At 51.5% G+C, this 20,412-nt stretch overlaps 2 protein-coding genes across 2 annotated transcripts; one reads left to right on the top strand and one right to left on the bottom strand.

Annotated features, from left to right (window-relative positions):
* Positions 1-606: 606 nt before the first annotated feature.
* On the bottom strand, positions 607-1,569 carry LOC135887107 (olfactory receptor 52K1-like). The gene has a single exon (XM_065414895.1). It carries the CDS (start codon positions 1,567-1,569, stop codon positions 607-609), a length of 963 nt encoding a protein of 320 aa, XP_065270967.1.
* Positions 1,570-15,015: 13,446 nt separating this feature from the next.
* LOC135873427 (olfactory receptor 52P1-like) lies at positions 15,016-15,975 on the top strand. The gene has a single exon (XM_065397907.1). It carries the CDS (start codon positions 15,016-15,018, stop codon positions 15,973-15,975), a length of 960 nt encoding a protein of 319 aa, XP_065253979.1.
* The last annotated feature ends 4,437 nt before the right edge of the window (positions 15,976-20,412 follow it).

The raw sequence follows: 20,412 nt of genomic DNA, 5'->3' as shown, positions 1-20,412 counted from the left end.
CCTTTCCTCGCCCCCCTCTCTCGACCTGGTGCATTGTGCTGCTGTGTGGTAGGGTTAAACTACTGGGGACAGACTCTCAAATGTTCAGACACCACAACTAAGGCCAGATTTCCCATAGAAAAGGTTGGCACCAACAGCTTCCATGGTGGCACGTTTGGGACAGAAGAGCCCAGCACTCAGCACTTATTCTGGTGCCTAAATGGCCCAGGATGTGTTGCTGCATCTCAGAGCTGATGGAACGTCAGGGGCAGATACAGCATTTGTTCCTGCAGCATGTACCTCCGTGGCTGTGGCTGGGTGAGTCAGTAATAAAGGCCAGATGTTCCTGCAAAGTACGAGAAGATGCAAGGAGCTTTCACACTCCTCTTCACACTCCTTCACACTCCACACACAGGGCCAAGTGAGAAAAAGGTCATGGCCAAGATCACCTTCTGGCCAACAGCGCTAAGCTTGTGTAGGGGATGGTGTATTGCTCCCTGTGAATCGGAGGTAGAGTTCCCATCCCAGCGTACAGAAAGCCCCCACAAACATGCTGTCTAAGTTACTCAGAAAACCTCTCCTGCATCCTCTGCTTCCTGATTGCTCAGCAGTCCCCTCCTGCTCAGCCTAGAAGCTTTTCCCTCGGAACAGGAGACGCACCCGGTCACGAATCTGTTTGGTTTTCACACCGTACACGATGGGGTTCATCATGGGAGGAAAGAGGAGGTTAAAATTGGCCAGCAGGATGTGTACGTACGGGGTGACATGGCGCCCGAACCTGTGTATTGTTGAGGTGAGGACCACTGGTGTGTAGACTACTAAGATGGCGCAAAGGTGGGAGCCACAGGTTCCCAAAGCCTTGAGCTGCTCTTCCTTGAATGCCAGTCTTAAGACAGCCCTTAGGATCTTGACATACGATAGGGAGATGAACATCAGATCCAGCCCCATGATGAAGACAGTTACGATGATCCCATAGACGTTATTGAAGCTGGTGTCAGCACAAGCCAGCTTCACCATGGCCATGTGCTCACAGTAGCAATGGGAGATGACGTGGGACCCGCAGTACGGCAGCCTCCTGAGGAGGAAGGGCAGAGGGAGCACTAGCAGAACAGCCCGGGCCAAAGCCGCCAGCCCGATCTTTGCTATCACTGAATTGGTCAGGATGGTGGCGTACCTCAGGGGGTTGCAGATGGCCACGTACCTGTCAAAGGCCATGGCCAGCAGCAGACCAGACTCCAGGGTGGAGAATGAGTGAAGGAAAAACATCTGCACCAGGCAGCCGTTAAAGCTGATCTCCCTGGAATTAAACCAGAAGATGCTCAGTATTTTTGGCACAGTGGTTGTGGATAAAACCAGGTCGATGACGGCCAGCATGGCGAGGAAATAGAACATGGGCTTGTGTAGGGAGGGCTCTGTCTTGATAACATACAAGAGGGTGCAGTTTCCTAGAAGGGCCACGGTGAACATTGAGCAGAAGGGGATGGAGATCCAGGGGTGCAGAGCTTCCAGCCCCGGGATGCCCGTCAGGAAGAACACGGACGGATCAGAGCCTGTGCTGTTGGAAGCTGACAGGTTGCCCTGCAGGAGCATCCTCCGAAAGTTTCACAACAACGTTTGTCCTGTCAATAAAACATATGAGATGGGTGAACAGACACTACACACAGGAGATGCCTCACTCCACTCTGGCTCACGGGGTGCAACTCCTTTGGGAATGGATGACAAGGTCTGGAGCTGATAGAAACATTGGTTGGGTGGTAAATATCGAGGAGCTCAAATTAAGGAAAGCCTGGATCCAGGGGTGTCAGTACAAAGTGATAAGATATCAGCTACCGGAGGGCTTTTGAATCTGGCAGGCAAAGGCAGAACAAGTTCTAGTGGCTGGAAGTTGAAGAATTCGGAGTGCAAACTGTGAATAAGATGCAACTGTGCTACTGGAACTAAGCTGGAATTAACCAGTTCAAGAGAAACATCAGTGGCTGTAGTAAGTTCTCCAGGGCTCGGAGTCTTTCAATAGAGATTGGATGTTCTCAGAGAGATGTTCTAGCTCAACTGCACGTTACTGGGCTGCATGCAGGAATCATTGGGTGGGTTTTTTGGCCTGTGATATGCAGGAGGTCAGGCTAGATGGCCATAATGGACCCTTCTTGCCTTAAAAATCTACCAGTCTATTATTTCAACAGGCACTGTGTCCACTTCTGTCACATCTGGAGTTGGCTCTACACATCAGATCTGTGACGCCAACCCTTTCCAATTTTCTCTGCATGCCTTTGCATTAGCTTTTATGTTATCATGAGCGTTTCTCTCAGTGCCATCACCATGGTACCTGAGTGCTTGGGGGAGACACAATGAACTTCGTACTCCATTTTCATCTGCAGCTTTCAGATTTCAAATTCTATTTTGCTATTTTGGAGCGTTAGGCACTTGTGCAAGATCAACCCGGATTGGCCCCAGCCCACAAAACATATCAAGCAAATCAGCCGAAAGCAGATAGTCTAGAAATTAGCAAAGCCCTTCCCTCCCTCAGACAGCGACCGCCCCATGACTCCTACACTTGGCCAGGTGAGAAGTTGGGACGGTAGATATGGGCTTTGCAGCATGGTTAGGGTATTTCTGACCAAGGTTGAGTAGGGACTGAATTCCAAGGGAAGCCCCCTGACTCCAGCCTCCCCTCTCTTACGCTGGGGAGTAGGCAGGGGAGGGGGGCGAACTCATTGCCTTTGTTGCCAAGCCCTCTCCTCTGCCCGATCTCTATCACTGCTGACAACACCTCCAGCCTCGCAGTCACTCAGGGCTACAACCTGGCAGACGTCTTTGACCCCTCTGACCTGCGTGTGCAGGGCGTGGCCAAGTCCTGTCACGTCACTCTCCATCATGTTCCTAAGATCCGACCCTTCTATCTACACAACAAAAACTCTCCTCCATCTCCAGCCCCTCGTCATCTCCAGTCTTGGTTCCGGCAACCTCCTCCACTCGGGTCCACATGCCTCTTCTCGCACACCCAAAGCACGAAATCCCTCCACAGGCTCCTTGTCCTCATCCTCAAGGCCCTTCACAGCTCCACCTCCTTACTGATCCACTCAGTTCTCTTCTTGTGTTGTCCCCTCTCCCCTCCACTCTGCCAGGGACGGACCACCCACCTATCTGCATCTCCCACACTGCCTCCGAAGTACAGAACAGCCCCCCTGAACCAGCCCGATCCCATTCCTGCTTCACACCCATCCTCAACACCCACTCAGCCAAGGAACAATGGACCATTGGGTAGAGCTAATATGCATGTATTTAACATAACAGATGCATATAATGATAGGAAAAAATGGTCCATATTTTGGTTTGTATTCTTTTATCTCCCCCTCCGTATGTTACAGAGGGCTTATTGTTGATGAAGAAAAGTATCTGTGTGTGTGTGTGCATGTGTGCGTGTGTGTGTGTGTGTGTGAGAGAGAGAGTGTGTGTCTGTGTGGGTACAGTGCCTTGCACATTGTGAGTGCTATCTGAAGGTCAATAATTCTCAATATCTAGAGAATGTACAAAATCCCCCTATACTTCCCAATCATTTTGTGGAGGAATTTTAACACGTGGCTCCTGGCTCCATCCCATCATTAGCTTTTAGGGCTTTCCGCCTTTGTTTGCACCCACAAGGATCTGCCAACAGGAATGTGGGCACTGAGGCCGCTACACATCTGATTTGTGGGGGCAGCTATTTCCAGGTGCAAATTATGCCTTCAGAAAGGAAGGCCAGGATTTTTAAAAAAGCAAGCCTCAAATGTAATCCGCATAGTCTCTTGCACATAAACTGCATTCCACAACCCCTTTCAGAATCCAGGCACCTTAACAGAAAGGAACTAAGACCAACATTGAAGTCAAGAGAGGTCATCTGCCCGTGAAACGTCTAAAGAGCCACTCAGCACCATAGCCTCAGTCTTGGCTGTTGAAAGTATTTGCCTTCATCCACGCTTGGGCACAGAGCTTGATTTTTTGGAGGTGCTGAACACCCATCAGCTCCCATTGAAAACCAGATCACTTGTTTAGGTGAAAACCAGATCATTCATTCTAAATATAGACCATAGCTGCCTAGCGATAGGCACCCAAGTGTGATCAGGTGGGGCACAATACGAATCCGCAGATGAAACAGGAAATTAAAATATACAGCAGCAGAATTTGGATCAGGTTTTGAACTTGCCCAGAATGTGGGTGTGTTTGGATTTGAGGTTCTGCTTCAGACCAGTCTCTGGCTACAGAACTGCACAATTCCTTTGCCCACACGAATCGGATTCCGTGGGCGAACTCACCAGAATCCTGCAGTGCTCCCTTCCTTTCCTCAGGCCTCGCTCTCCCTCACGCTCACCAGCAGCTGCCTGCCTTTGGTGGATTTATAGCCACGGTGAGAGAACTCGCCTCCTCCCCTCAGGGGGGTCTCGCAGTTCAGCTGGGAATGTCTGCTTCCACTTTCTCCTCCCCACCCATCGCTGGCAGACAGAGTTAACTCTTTCTCTTCAGACTTGGGAGAAAAGAAACTGTTCCTGCATCGTGGGAATGAGAGATAGAAAAGCCATTTTCGGTCCCTCCTAGACCATGATCCCTCAGCCACTGCAGAACTGATCACTACGGTACATTTCCCACTGCTCGGCCCAGTCTCGTTTTAAACAACCTAAGCAATGAACCCTCCACCTCTTCCCTTAGGAGGCTGTATCCACCCCGGGGAGTCCATTAGTGCCGGAGTACCTTCACTGGTTACACAAGAGGGTCATCCTGGCCAGACAAGTCAACTTCACCTGCTTTCTGGTTGAATATTGAACAGTCCGCAGTCACTATGAATACAAGCTAGCTACTGAACGCCACTCATGGGGAGAGGCCTTAGGAGTGTGAAAAGGCAATACAGCCTCACAGATATTTACTCCGCAGCCGGCTGCCTTAGGTTATTATTTTTAGTTTGCACTGGGATAGTGCTTAGAGGCCTCAGCCTGGAAACCGAGCCCCATTGTGCCAGGTGCTGTACACACGTGTAAGGAAAAGGTGCCCTACAGAGTTTCCCATCTGTGTTGGTGTTTCAGTTCCTGGGTGCGGTAAACTTCCTGAGGAGAAGAAATCTCACCTCATTTCAGCCCCACACTCCCCTGAGGCATTCAGTAACCCTGTGAACAACGCAGACCAATGGGGAGACATTTGGTGTAATGAGTGGATCCTCTTAACTATAAATATGTCTACACTGAAAAAACACCCCAAACCATGGCAGCATCTCAGAGCCCAGGTCAATTGACTCCGGCTCGCGGGGTTCAGGCTGTGGTGCTCAAAAGAGCAGTGAAGATTTTCCTACTCAGGGTGAAGTCCGGGCTCCGGGCCTTCCCCCTTCACCGGTTTTCAGAGCCTCGGTTCCAGCCCGAGCAGAAGTGGCTACACTGCTATCTGTAGCCCTGTACCGTGAGCCCGAGTAAGTTCACCCAGACTCTAAGACTTGCTCCCCGGGGGAGGGGGGTTGCGGTGTAGACGTACCCTAAGAAGAGGCAGTTTCACGGCAGTGCTGGCACTTCCTGACCGCAGTCCACCTGCCAATGTGGCGAGGCAGCCATTCTTGCGAGATTTCAGCTCTTCCGCTTCCATTTCTAGCTAGACCCCAGAAGGGATGAGGTGCAGTGAAAACAAAAAACAATTCAGTGGGTGGAGTTCCCTCGGCTTTTCAAAACCTTCAAAAAGACTTGGTTGATTTTAAACTTGGGACCAAGATTTGGGGGATTTCTTCTCCCTAGTGGAAATTCCAGTAGACTCCATAGGAATCCTTGAACTGGTCTTTCTCCTCCTCTCTCTTGATGTCTTCTGGTCTGTGTAGATTTTTACTGGTCTCCCTTGGTTTCCACTGGAGGATCCGTAGCTGAAGGAACCAGTAGATCTGTTACAAATCTTAGTCTGCCACTTGGAATGAGGTGAAAATTTGCAACAGGAATTTCCACTAGAGATTCCTGCACTCCTGGACTGTGTATAGGTAGCCAGCACTGGAATGCAGCCGTGTCTCGGTTTGACTGTGACAGTCACTGGGCCCCAGCTACACAGCACGCCTGATTAGCACAGAAAGTGTAGGAGATTGTCACATCCGCTGTCACATCGCCTACCGGGGGAAATGGAGGCTGCTGGAGTGGAAGGATCCCAGTTGGAATTCACTCAAGGTACCAGGCTTCCCCCAGCCCCAGTCACGCTGAGCGTGAGCTGCTGTAGATACTGCACAGCTGTGATAACGCAGTAGGGCAGGGCTATTCTTCCCATTTTACAGCTCGGGAATGGAGAGACGGAGGGACTTGCCCAAGGGCACCTGTGGCCGAGCGAAGACTAGAACGCCGGCCTCCTAAATTACTGCCCTAACCACTGGGCCTTTCTCTCTCTACGGCTACTGTGCTTGTCCTCAGCTGGGAATGTCACCAAGGTGCCAGCTGAGATAGCGGGGTCTGTGTTCCAGAGGGTAGAGTGGAAGGCGGCTAATGGAACCCTAGAGCTCTGCCTTGCACCCACCATCCACCATTCCACAGAGGGGACAGCAACGGAGTTGCAGAATTGTCTGCTTTCCCCTGGTCTAGAGGTGGGCCTGAGTAGAAATGCCCTTTTCCTGCCCCTAGAGCACAGCGGTTTACATGCCAGGCAGGAACCAGACCAGATCCATCTAGTCCAGTGTGTTGCCCTCATCGCTGGCCAGTACCCGATGCTGCAGAGGAAGGTTCACGATACCTTGCAGAGGACAGTGTTGGAATGACTTGCCCACAGAAGACGTCTCTCGTTCTCCCCTTCAGTTAGTGGCACGCATGCGAGAACTCAACAGAAGTTCCCATGTCTCTTTGTTTTTCTGTAGGACCTGTGAGGCCTTTGTGTCCTGCATGCTGGGGCAGCCTCACAGCCAGACGGAAAGGGCAGTGCTTCACTGCATGCAGGTCCCTGGCCCGTTCCTGCATGACACTTCATCTGAATATCTGACCCACGTTTGATTCCTAATATGGAAAGGACCCAACAGCTGCAGCCAAACCACCTCTGGCCATGATCTCCTCATACCGCACAGAACAAGCAGTTCTGAGCTTTTGGGAACCCGTCTCTGAATGGATCTCCTGATGTAGGGCACTGGGGGGTCCAGCAATTTGTGGGACCTTTTTGGATTGAGTGTGGCACAGTGTGCTCTGCTGATGTGTATATGCATTAATCAGTGTCCTGCCTCCAGTGCCGACTTGTAAGCAATTTGAGCAGGGGAAAATCAGTGCACTGTTCTTTGGCCCATGTTCCCAGAATAAATGCAACCTCTCACTCCTCTCCAGTATGCCTTTTGGGGAACTGGGAAGGACGTTCTTGTGGCTAAGGCAGACCAAGGGGAGTTAGGAGATGTGGACTCTGTTTCCAGCAATCCCAAAGACTTTCTGGGCCAGATTCTAATCCCAGCTATTGAGACCAGAATATAGGTCCTCACAGGAAAGTCATTTACCCTTTCTGTGCCTTCGTTTCCCCACCTGTAAAATGGTGATTATACTGACTTACATTACAGGCGTGTTGTCACTGAAGTTTATAAAGTGCTTTGAGATCCTTAGAGGAAAGGTGCTATTTATCCATCCACCCTAACTCTGCCCCCTTGTTGCCCTGGATTGGATGGATGTAGTAACCCCAGATGCTGATCAAGGTAATTACAACCATATTTTGTGCATTCAGCCATCACGAATTAATGAACTAGAACACCACATAGTTAAGTGTTTATTTGAACAAGCAGGGCTTCTGAACGCAAGGTGAAAACTAGCTGCAGACTTGGAATTTCTGCTAATCAGAATGGGAAGAGGGGCAAAAAGAATCAACAAATTGAGACTGAAAGAAAATAAGTGGATAGAGCCCATGAGTTTGGGCACCTTTGATATAGAAGCGTATTATGACTAAGGTTGTTGGGAATGTTTGTTGATAAGTAGTTGATTGAAGTTAGGAGAGGTGATGACGCACCCCCTATGAGTTGTGTGTTCGGTAAAAGTAAGTTAAAAAAGACTAGATAATAGCGTGTACTTTGGAGCAGTTCTCGGAAGCTGTCCTGAGAGATTTTTTCTTGACACCATGCTCCCCGGTGGGGAAGCCACCGGCCATCGCTGAACTACTGTCAACTACTCGATGCCATCTCGGATTCTAGGTAATGATATGGGATGTTCTAAACCTATCGCTAGTGTCTGTGGGAGCTTTAATAAATTGTCGTTGTAAATAAAGCACGTTTATTTGTATCAATCTTTCATCAGCCAGAAGCGCTGTGTTCCCACTGATTTATTCCTGACCCCACCTGGAGTGAAGCAGTAAAGTCACCAGGGCTTTGGGTTCTGAAACCCCCTGGGTAACACCCTCTTAACCAGACAGGGCACTGATGACTTCATAGTCGAACCTAAACAGAGCCCTGAACATGCAGGGACAAGTCTTCAAACGTCATAGACACTTTTGCACATGCAGCCCTCAGTTGTGCAGATCCCCTCATGCAGACATGCCTTAGGGGGTATTTGCACAATTAAACTAGGCACATGCACACACACACGCGCACGCACACACACACACACACACCCTAGCACATCCTCTCTTGAAGATCAATCCCATATTATTGAATAAACATGTAGCTATTAAGCTCCTGTAAAATAGGAATGGGTTAATTTACTGTTACTATTTGTGGCTATTCCCTACGCCTGATAGCAGATTTTCCTCTGTGATGAAGAAAGGCTCTGAATTCCCAGCTGGGGGAGTAAAGAGGATTCTTTAAGAGGTATAAATACCCCCATGCGGGTTGTCCCGGCAGAGTGGAGAATCACGCAGATTGTGTAGGACTGTAGCATTCACTGAAGGTGAAGAAGATACAGACGGATCCAGGTGAGTTGGGGCAGTACGGATTTAATCAGGGGCTCTGTTAATGCATCATTTTTAAATACACTGGAAAACTTTGGACCAAATCCTGTTCTCAGTCACGCTGGTGTAAATATAAAATGGTCCCACTGATTAACGCAGAGCTACTCTGGATTTACAGCAGTGTAACTGAGCAGAATTTGGCTCTATATGAATGAACTATTTAATAACATGGGGAAAAGACATTGTGAGAATGGGAAGTACTCAGAATTCAAGAAATGCCAACGATAACGCAACCTGAATTCTGCCCCCTTTGTATGAATTTCTTAGTCTTTAATGATGTGATTGCAAATTATTCTTCAATGAACACAACCTCAAATGTTCTTTTCTACAACCTTAGACACACACACGTGTGGTAACACCTTGTAATCCTCTTTTCTCCCGTGTTTACTTGCACTACTTTTGGCATCACACCAGTCCAGTCTGCATCTCTTTGGTGACTCAGACTTTTTTGTATAAATTCACTTCTCTGCAAGGTCTGGTTTAAATAAATTTCAGCAGCAGCAGCCATGGTCTCTGATTTTTTTCAACCAGCAGCACGGCCTTCCTGCTCTAATATTGATCGGCAGTAAAGTACACCTCTACCTCGACATAACACGACCCGATATAACACGAATTCGGATATAACGCGGTAAAACAGTGCTCCGGGGGGGCAGGGCTGCGCACTCCGGCGGATCAAAGCAAGTTCGATATCACACGGTTTCACCTATACTGTGGTAAGATTTTTTGGCTCCCGAGGACAGCGTTATATCGGGGTAGAGGTGTAATTATCAGCCTCTCACTGGGGTGAAACGTAGGAAGATCCCCATAACATGAGGGGCATGGGGCGTGTGACAACTCCGGCTTTCCCCAAACCAGAAATACCATCAATGGGCCCAGCTTTTCTCACAGCTCGGCTGGATCCCAGGGCAGTGCATGGAGCGTAGCACTGGGAGGTAGGAATTTTAACCAGGACTCTCGCTAGCTTTGAGGTTACTTGCTAGTAAGTAACAGCCCAATCCTGCACCTTGGAAGTCAGTGGGAGTTTTGGCACTGCCTTCAGTGGAAGCAGGATCAGACCCACGGCTTCTTTGTCTCACTGTCCCCAGCTCTGGAAGCAGATTAGCAGTACTCACGCATGTGGCCAGAGGGACTATGTACGTCCAGGCAGAATGCCCAAGCTGTGCCGCTGAATGTGCCGGGTACATGCTGCTTCCCATGCCGGGAGCTTCATGGGGAAATGCAGGCTAATCCTGGGTGCAGAGCGCCTGATAAACTGGGTCCAAGCTCTCTTCAAACTCCGGCCCTCCGGTGCAGTACTGCTGATAGCAGCAGGGACAGCCAGACAGAACGCTGCTACTAAAGGCACCAGGGAGCCCCCGAGAGAACACACTTGCTGTGCTGCAGAATGTATCTGCCATGGCTAAGCTCCTGCTTCTGCGTCTACTAAGCACATCCAGGGAGGAGACACATTCCAGCCCATCACTAATGGACAACATTGGCGTCACAGACGGTGCAGACAAGAACTAGAGAGGAAAGGGTTAAAAATTCACAGTTACCGCCCCTCCGCTCCTGTTCTGTTTTTTACCAATACAGGGAAGCTTTCCCCACGCAAATGACTGGGAATCGAATGCTGCAGCCTCGTCTGCACCGGGCTCTACCGCAATTCATGTATTACCAAGTGGGTTTCCATTTCCGGGGACTTTTTAAAATCTCCCACCGGTTTTGCATTTTAAACAAAATTGCAATTATTTTGCACACAAAGTGAATGAGATGCAATTAGCTACGTGCGGGTGCAAAGAGTTGTCTGTGGGGAGCTATTGGAACCCACAGTCAAACCTGTCTAAACTGTGCACAGAGAGACAAGGTGGGGGCGGGAATCTCTTTTATTGGACCAACTTCTGTGGGTGAGAGAGGCCAGGTTCTGGGCCACACTGAGCTCTGTGTCTCTCTCTCACCGACAGAAGTTGGTCCAGTAAAGAGATTCCCTCCCCCACCTGACCTCTCTAATAGCCTGGGACCAATCCGGCTATGACAACACCGCATAAACTGCGTACGTTTATCAACAGGCCTCGTTCCTAAGCTGTGTCCATGCGGCACTGACTGGTGACTCGCTGCTACTGGCTCTTCTCTTTGGTTCCGGCTCTCAGTAGCTAATGATACATAAATATTTTCTTATTACATTTCCTTGTAAGCAACGGCAGGCAACTAGTTGCCACAGGGCTATTATGTGCTTGCCAGGCGCAGGGACGTGGTCCATGCGATCCTGGATGAGAGTGGAGGAGCCCATCCAACAACGGCTCTGTCTCAGATGCCGTGTAAATGTTTGGGAACCTATAGCAAAGCACTGGGCCTTGGGCAGACGTGCGTTCATGCCCCAGGGCAGGCCAGAAAGGCCCTGGCCCTTTACAGCTGGGAGCTGTAGTTGCAGGGCACATGACAAGGGCAAACGTGACCGACAGGACACCAGAGATAAGACTCCCTGCCTTTGAGGCACAAGGGGCAGGCGGGAGAGAGGCAGAGTTAGGGAAGGAATTTTCTGCCCAGGCCAAGGGGACAGTCTGTGTGGGGAGTGAGCCCAAACAGGCCAAAGGGATGGGCTAGTTCTGAACTTCCTGCTGTCCAAGGGCAGGAACTGCTTCTCCCAATTGTGAGGGTCTAATACAGTGGGTGCAGGAAAGGGGCTGTGACTGGAGTCCCATGGGGGAGGGGGATGTGCATTCATAAGGAGAGAGTGAAGCAGTGGACACAAGGAGAAACTGGCTCTAGGACAGCACCCCGGGTACACACCATCTTGTGTGGAACATGCAGCTGAAGGTGCTTTATTATACACTGCAAGATGTGGTACAATGCCAGGAACCAGTGGGTGTATCAGCGCTGCTCAGGGGATAACGTAATGCCAGGAACAGAGAGGCAGAGAAATGAAGTGGTTTTGCAGACACAGGGATACAGGATGAAGGACGTTCATGGCCGTCCCAGCCAGCTAGCTCTGGCATCTGCACACGCACTGGCCCGTTGCAGTCAGGGGGAGCTGTGCTTGCGTACACCAGCTATGGATGCGGCTCAAGGAACTCAAAGCTCACCTAGTTTATTACCCTGCGGGCTCCATTCTTTCTACAATCAACTCTCAGAGAGAAAAATACCTGGACAACATTTCCCCAGTAGTGACATTGAAATAGGTTGCCTTAAACTGTAAACCACACAAAGTGAACCCTGGTAACCGAGCTTTGAAATGTTTCTTGGCCTGTGAGACTGGAATTCTCAGAGCATTTTAGGGATAGAGGATTTATCCTTGGGCCTAGAGCACAAAGTCTATATGACGCTTAAGCACTGCAGGACTTTGCTTCCCTCGTTGTTTAATGAGTTCAAGTCCGTAGACTGGGAATTCGGAGACCTGTGTTCTATTTCCCATTCTGTAGCTGACTGAGTCCCTGCTCTGTGCCTCAGTTTCCCCACCTGTACAGTTAAGGAGAACAATACTTCCCCTCCTTTGTGAAAGATTTTGAGATTTATGCCTAAAAAGGACTGTACAAGAGCAGTTATTAAAGTATTACGATCATTGCAACTTTATTAGGCAGACAGATAAATATTGACAGATTTTATAAGTGCCGGTATACAAATGGTAGAAGTCTAAATACTAGGTGTGAACTTAAGTGCCTGGTATTAAATGAGGATATTGCTATAATAGGCATCGTAGAAATTTGGTGGAATAATAATCAATGGCACACGGTAACACTAGGGTACAAAATATATTGGAATGACAGAGCAGGTTGTGCTGGTGGAGTGTGAAAGAAAGCAGAGAGTCAAATATAGTAAAAATTTTAAATGAATCAAACTGTACCACAGAATCTCTATGGATAGAAATTCCATGTTTGAATAATAAGAGTATAGCAGTAGGAATATACTACCGACCACCTGAGCAGGTTGGTGACGGGGATTGTGAAATGCTCCAGGAGAATAGAGAGGCTACACATACAGAAATCTCAATAATAATGGGGGATTTCTACAACCCCACCCTCCATTGACTGGGTACATGTCATTTCAGGATGGGATGCAGGGATAAAATTTCTAGGCACCATTAATGACTGCTCCTTGGAGCAGCTAGTCTTGGAACCCACAAGGGAAGAGGCAATTCTTGATTTAATCCTAAGTGGCGCATAGGATCAGGTCCAAGAGGTGAATACAGCTGAACTGCTCGGTAATAGCGACCATAATGTGATTAAATTTTACATCCTTGTGGGAGGGAAATACCAAAGAAGCCCACCACAGTAGCATTTAACGTCAAAAAAGGAGCTACATAAAAATGAGGAAGCTTGTTAAACTTCAATTAAAAGGAATAGTCACAAAGATGAAATGCCTGCAAGCTGCATGGAAGTTATTTAAAAACAGAGTAGAAGATGCAGTTGGAGGCAAAAAGGCATCCTTTAAAATCGAAAGGCAAAGCCTACTGAGGAAAATAGAAAGGAGCATAAATGCTGGAAAGTCAAGTGTAAAAGTATAATTAGTCAGGTCAACAACGAATCTAAAGAGCAACTAGCCAAAGACTCAAAACTAACAGCAAAAAAAGTGTGAAGTACATCGGAAGCCAAACAATCAGTGAGGCCACTGGATGATTGAGGTGCCAAAGGAGCACTCAAGGACGAGAAGGCCACTGCGGAGAAGCTAGAATAGAATGTTAGGAACCATTAGGAAAGGGATAGATAATAAGACAGAAAATATCATATTGCCTCTATATAAATCCATGGTATGCCTGCACCGTGAATACTGCGTGTAGTTCTGGTCGCCACATCTCAAAAAAGATATACTAGAAATGGAAAAAATATATTTAAGGGCAATAAAAATGATGAGGGGTATGGAACAGCTTCCATATGAGGAGAGATTAAAAAGACTGGGACTGTTCAGCCCAGAAAAGAGATGGCAAAGGGGGGATATAATAGGGGTCTATAAAACCAGGACTGGTGTGGAGAAAGTGAATCAGGAGTGTTATTTATCCCTTCATATGACACAAGAACCAGGGGGCACCCAATGAAATTAAAACAAACAAAAGGCAGTATTTCTTCACCCAACTCATAGTCAACCTGTGGAACATGTTGGCAGGAGATGTTGTGAAGGCCAACAGTCTAACTGGGTTTAAAAAAAAGAATTAGATAAGTCCATGGAGGATAGGTCCGTCAGTGGCTATTAGCTAAGATGCTCAGGGATGCAACCCCATGCTCTGGGTCTCCCTGTAGCTCTGACTGCCAGAAGCTGGGACTGGACAACACTCAAGGGATGGATCACTCGAAATTGCCCTGTTTTGTTCATTCCCTCTATAGCACCTGGCACTGGCCACTGTTGGAAGACAGGATACTGGGCTAGATGGACCATTGGTCTGACCCAGTAAGGCCGTTCTTATGTTCTTATTACAGTTGTCATCTACACACACTGACCTCAGTTAACTCCCAGGTGACGCAGGTTTCCATGGCATAATGCAGGACCAAAGGCCCCTACAAATAGGAAGTCCATATGGCTGCTACAGCCCAGGGTGCGCGCAATCCTACCTCCTCCATGGGGCAGCCCCACAACTGACTAACGCTGCCCCGAAAGTGAGGGATGAGGCCTGGGGAGAGGCTGATTCAGTGCTCCCACAAGGCTCAGCCATCACCTGCCCCTCCCCAGAAGGAGATGCTCTTTACACCCTTCTAAGGCATAGGGGTGACCCCATTTGTGACCCCATCTCAGGGTTCTACCGAACCTTCCATTTCTCTTGCGTTTAAACCCTTCTGGGCTGTCGACGAAAGCCATTCAGACATTGGGCTAGTTGTTGTTTCAGGTCCCCAAAACTGGAACTGGGGGTACAGCTGTGGTCCAGCTCTGAGGGGAAGCAGCAGTGAGAAGAGCATAGAGAAAAGATCCATGTGCGCAGCTTGAGCAAATCCCGGGAGAGATGTAGAAAAGACGGCCATTTTGAACTGGATTCTGCGGTGAATGAAGCTGGGGAGGCCCAGGAGCTGGTGGAGGGTGGGGTGACGTGGCTGCAATTCTCCATAGGGGAGAAGGCAAACAGGGGCATTCTGCCTGCGCTGGGGTCCAGAGGGGACCACCCTGCAGCAACAAAGCGTTTTTATTGCCGACACTAACCCACCGTGTGGTTTCAATTCCAGCCTCCGAAATGGTCCTGGAAACCATCCGTGCGCCATGTCCTGCTACAATCACTCCAACCCCTCCACCTTCCTCCTAATGGGCATTCCGGGGCTGGAGGCCACCCACTTCTGGATCGCCTTCCCGTTCTGTGCCATGTACGTTGTGGCCCTGCTGGGGAACTTCACCCTCTTCTTTGTGATCACGACGGAGCCGAGCCTGCACCTGCCCATGTACTACTTCCTCTGCATGCTTGCAGGCATCGACCTGGTGCTTACCACCTCCACCGTGCCCAAGATCCTGAGCATCTTCTGGTTCCACTCCCATGAAATCGGCTTTGAGTGTTGCGTGGTCCAGATGTTCTTCATCCACAGCTTCTCTGCCCTGGAGTCGGGGGTGCTGCTGGCCATGGCCTTCGACCGCTACGTCGCCATCTGCAAGCCATTGCGCTACATCGCCATCCTCACCAATGCCGTCATCGCCAAGATCGGGTTGGCCGTCTTTGTGCGGGGCATCGGGCTGATGACCCCCCTGACGTGCATGATCAGTCGCCTGCCCTACTGTGGGCCCAGGGTCATCTCCCACTCCTACTGCGAGCACATGGCTGTGGTGAAGCTGGCCTGCGGGGACACCATGCCCAATTATGTCTACGGGATAACGGCCGCGACCTTTGTGGTGGGCTCAGACTCCATCTTCATCGCCATCTCCTACATCCTGATCCTCCGGGCCGTCCTGAGCCTGTCCTCCAGGGACGCACGCCTTAAATCCTTCAGCACCTGCGGCTCCCATGTGTGCGTCATCCTGGTCTTCTACACCCCAGCGCTGTTCTCCTTCTACACGCAGCGCTGGGGCCAGAACATCCCTGTGCACATCCACATCCTGCTGGCAGACCTCTACCTCTTGGTGCCGCCCATGCTGAACCCCATCATATACGGCATGAAGACCAAGCAGATCAGGGGCCGGGTGCTGAGGCCATTCTATCCAGAGAGATCCAGGCTGGGCTTTGGCCCCCACTAGTGTCGGATGCTGAACCGTGATTTGTGAGACGCAGAAGGTTCAGAGAGGCACCCAGAGCTTCCGATTCTGATCTAAAAGGAACCTTGGAAACTCTCGGGCTGGAAATCCCACAAGAAGATGTTCTCTCATGAAAGTTCTGTTGCTTCCTTCCTTCCAGCTAGGTTGACAATCCTGGCCAAGACCTGGAAGAACAGAATCGCCATGAACACAAGTAATTATTTTTAGCAGAAGTTAATTCTGACCTCAGCTGGGGGATGAAAGTTTAGATCATTGCTTATTTTAACCATACCATTGCCTCATCTTTAACACTGAATATCACCAATGCTCCTTTTCCCAACAGCACCTGGTACAAGACTGTTCCCACCTCAGAGGCCAAGTTCTACACATGAATCTATCCCTCCATCCCTCCACCCATCCCTCCTTCCAACCATCTAGCATCAATCTGCATATCTACCTATCTGTTAGCCTTGAACGGCTGCCCAAGGGTGGCTGCTGCTGACTCCAACTAGCACCTCTGTGTGTGTTCTAGCGCAGAATTTCCCCCTGGATGTATATTGTATCTTTCCACCATAGCTTGCGACTTTACGTGAGCAGTTAAAGAAAAACGTAACTCGGCTGTGTTGTGAGAGGAAGGCTAAAAACCATCACTGAAATGCTCCCTTCTGCGGTGGTCCCCTCCCCCACCGCGTCCTGAACCTCATCATCGACAGCTTGAAAACCAAGCAGATCCGCCGCAGGATTCTGGGAATTATTCATTGGAGAAGAGTCCAATCAGCAAACCCTTTTCTAGTGGGGCGTGGCACCCTGGATCAGCTGCCTCGTGCCCCATAAAGATTCAGGGAAATCTGCAGGGCTGTCCCAGCGGATTGGCTGTTACTTGGGGGAGTTTGTTAGGACACAGCCAGGTTCCTGACATCTTCCCTTCCCCACTCCAGACCATAAACCTAAGGCCCAAATGTGGTTTTCTTGGCTATCACCCCACCCCACCTGCCAAGCTTGTATCACAAATGAGCTCCCAAGTTGAGGACAGAACCTAGATCCCCCAGTTCCCAGCCTAGCCCCCTAACCATCAGACCATCTTTATACATCACAGCACACACAGGGTCACAGGGAAGCAGAGTCCACCACAACGTTGTCCTCGGAAGGGAGGGGCATGCTTTTAAACGTCCAAATGCACATTCTACCACCATTCTGCACTTGCTCAGCCTATAGTTGAACTGCTTCTTTTACATGGTTGTTAAGTCACGGTGGCTCTTTTTTAGTTCTTTTACTGTGTTTCTTAATTTGGGGTATACATTGAAGTTGGGCCTCTATTATGGTGTCTTTAAAAAGTGCCCTGCAGCTTGCAGGGATTTCATTTTAGTCACTGTACTTTTTAATTTCTGTTTAACTAACCCCCTCATTTTTGCATAGTTCCCCTTTTTGAAATTAAATGGCACAGTGTTGGGCTGTTGAGATGTTCTTCCCACCACAGAGACTAGTGAGAGACTCACGGAGCTCAATCTCTTTCGCTTAACGAAGAGAAGGTTACGGGGTGACTCAGTCACAGTCTCTAAGTATCTACATGGGGTGCTGGGGAGGGGCTGCAGGGAGCTAAGAAACTTGCCCACCTCTGATGCCTGCAGTCCCTTTGTGATGTCAGGACCCACCTGGTCCTGGCCCTTTATGATGCTCATTGGAACAAAGCCCCTCAGGAGAGATCCAGTGGCAGCAACAGCAGGGAGTGCAGCATCTCCACCCCAGTGCGCGTCCAGACCGTCCTCCCCAGCATGTTTGGCACGGGGATGGGGATCACGCAGAGCTGGTTCTGTGCCTGCTGGGACAGCTCCTGGGTGTTGTACACCTGCGTCCTTCTGGTCCTGGTCATCTGGGTGGCCATGGCGACCCAGCACAGCTTCTCCTGGAGAAGCAGGATGGTAGGAGGACCCCCTCCCCCACAGTCCCCCTGCAGCCGTCCTGCGCTCTCAGCAGAGCTTGCCTGGACACAGCCCCATGGAAGGGAGGGTGGGTGGGAGCGCCCGAGGCCCCCTGTTCTGACCAGGCCCCGTTGGGCTGGCAAAGCACATCCACAGAGAGAGACAGGGCCACAGACCGAGCTTGTGGCTCCATTCATGGGTTGTTCCTTACTGCCTCGACCACCAGCTAGTGCTAGAAATGCCAGGGCTCTCCCTCGTGGTTCCCTGGCACCCCGGCACTGAGCCGGTTCTGGCCAGTTATTTCCCTACGCTCGGGGAAGCTGACCAACAAACCCTCCCAAAGCCACAAGCTTTTCTGGGTCCCTGGGGGAAAGGGGGAAGCCGGGACAGATCTTTGGACAGCCGTTGGGTGTGGTCAGTTGGGGATCCTGCCTCGGGCAGGCAGAGTCCTGCCTCCATCCCAGAGCAGTTGGGGAGCTGGGCTCGCAGGTGGGAACCAGGGGAGACGGGGAGAGAAGAGGAAGCCAGAGCACATTGGGAAGCCCAAGGGCCTGGTCCCCATTCGACTCAGAACACCAGGGACAGAAATCACCCCCGGCAAGGGTCAGACCCAGGGCCCAAGGTGTGGCGATGCCCCGATGTTGCGGGGGGAGGAGAGGATCTAGGATTGTTCCAATTACACTCGGGTGGGGAGCCCGGGGTGTGGCTGAACGAGCCTGGAGTTCTCCAGCTGCAGGAGGTGGAGGGAAGCGTGGGCACCCTTGGCACCGGGCTGGGCTGGGCGGGAGGCTGGCACTTCACGGCCTCAGTCTGGGTACCATGTAACTCTGCCACTTCCTTGGGTCCCGCAGGCTCTTCTGGTCAGCAGGCTCCGGCGGAGGGGGACGGAGGACGAGGGAGAAGGTAAGGCTCTGCCTCGCGCTCCCTGCCGGCTCCCGGGCTCAGAATCCCAGGGTCTCTCCCAAGCCCTCCACGCTGGCCCAGGGGTCCCACACGAGGCCCCCCAGGCTTGGCCTGCCCCTGGGGATGAGAGCGGGAGCCAAGGTGCTGACTGGAGCTGGGATAAGCTGACATGGTTCTAATGAACCGTCGTCTGGAGGCAAACCTTGATTGTCTGTCCCCCCGGCTGGTTGTCCCCATGTCCTTCAGGGCTCCCTGCCCTTCCCAGGAGCCTCCAGAACAGGGCAGCTTTGCCAGCAGGAGGCACTGCCCCCTGCCCAGCAGATCTTGTCTCTTTAGTTCACCCCGTCTGCTCTGTCTTGGATAGGGGTGTGCATCATACCAGGGCTTGCAAGACCAAGGCTGCTAGGTGCTGCCAGCCCCGGCATTTGCCAGAGAGTTTTCCTGGGATCCCGCACACCGGCAAGATCCATTTCTGCAGAATGGGGCACCGGCTGGGTTATTTGCACTAGGACGATGCGCTGTCTGGGTTTCTGGTACTGGGACAGTGCCCTGGCCGGGTTCACAGCCCTGGCACGATGCCCTGGCTGGGTTCACAGCACTGGCAGTGTTTGAGAGGGGCCTGGCGTGGTGCCGGCGGAGCGCTTCATCGGCCCCGTGCTCTCACAAGCTCAGCATACCAGGTTCTGGAGCAGCAGCGCAGAGCGGCCTGGGGCCAGGGCACTGGAATGAGGGAGCCGGGGGGGCCATGCCCTCTGACTTTTGACTGGCTGTAAGGGCGAGGAACAGAAGGCAGAGGGTGCAGAGAAGAAAGGGCAAGCGCGGGGCAGGGTCTTGGAGGGAAGCAGTGGCGGAGGAGTGGGGCTTGGGGTGAAGTGGCGGCGTGGGGGCAGGGCCTTGTGGGGAATGGGTCACATGAGGCAGGGGCGCCTGGAGAAGCAGTGGCACAGGGGCAGGGCCTCAGGGTTAGGAGCAGGGTGGGAGTGGGGATTCGGGCTTGGGGCGGTACAAGTGGGCAGGGTCACGGTTCGGGAGCCCTTGGTCCCCGCTACGTTCAGGGAGCTTCCGTGGCTCCTGGCCCGGGGCACGCAGCAGCTCCACGCTCCCGTCTCTCCTCAGAAGCCCTCTTTGCTGTTCTGTTTTAGGTGCAAAGAAGCAGCGGGTGACGCAGCCGCGTGACCAGCTGTGTCGGGAACCCCCCAGCCGTGCTCGCCGAGCCGCCAGGCGCCGCTCCATCCGCCAGCTGCTGTGTGACAACGCAGACTGCGCCCTGTGCAACGAGGCGGCCCGGGAAGCCGAGCAGCTGGCGTACGCCAACAGGACCCGCGCGTGGGTCCTTGCCGGGCCAGGGTCACCTCCCCCTCCCACCTCCTTGTCCGGCCACTACACACCGTCCCGCGTCAGCTGGGAGCCGGAGCAGAACGTCGCACGGAGCCAGCAGGAGCCGTTCCTGCACAGCTGGGGGCTAGCTCAGAGCTCCTCGTCTCTCCAGCACGAACCGCCCCTACTCGCTTGGGAGCTGAGAACTGGATCGAGCCAGCACGAGACATTTCTTCCCAGGCATGAGGAGTACCCCGGCCCCTCTCCTGCCCAGCACGAGCCCTTCCCTCCAAGCCAAGGG

The sequence above is a fragment of the Emys orbicularis genome, chromosome 1 (genome assembly GCF_028017835.1).
Source record: "Emys orbicularis isolate rEmyOrb1 chromosome 1, rEmyOrb1.hap1, whole genome shotgun sequence".
NCBI classification, from domain to species: domain Eukaryota; kingdom Metazoa; phylum Chordata; order Testudines; family Emydidae; genus Emys; species Emys orbicularis.
Note: the sequence above shows the minus strand (reverse complement) of the source record. Positions and strands in the feature narration are given on the sequence as shown.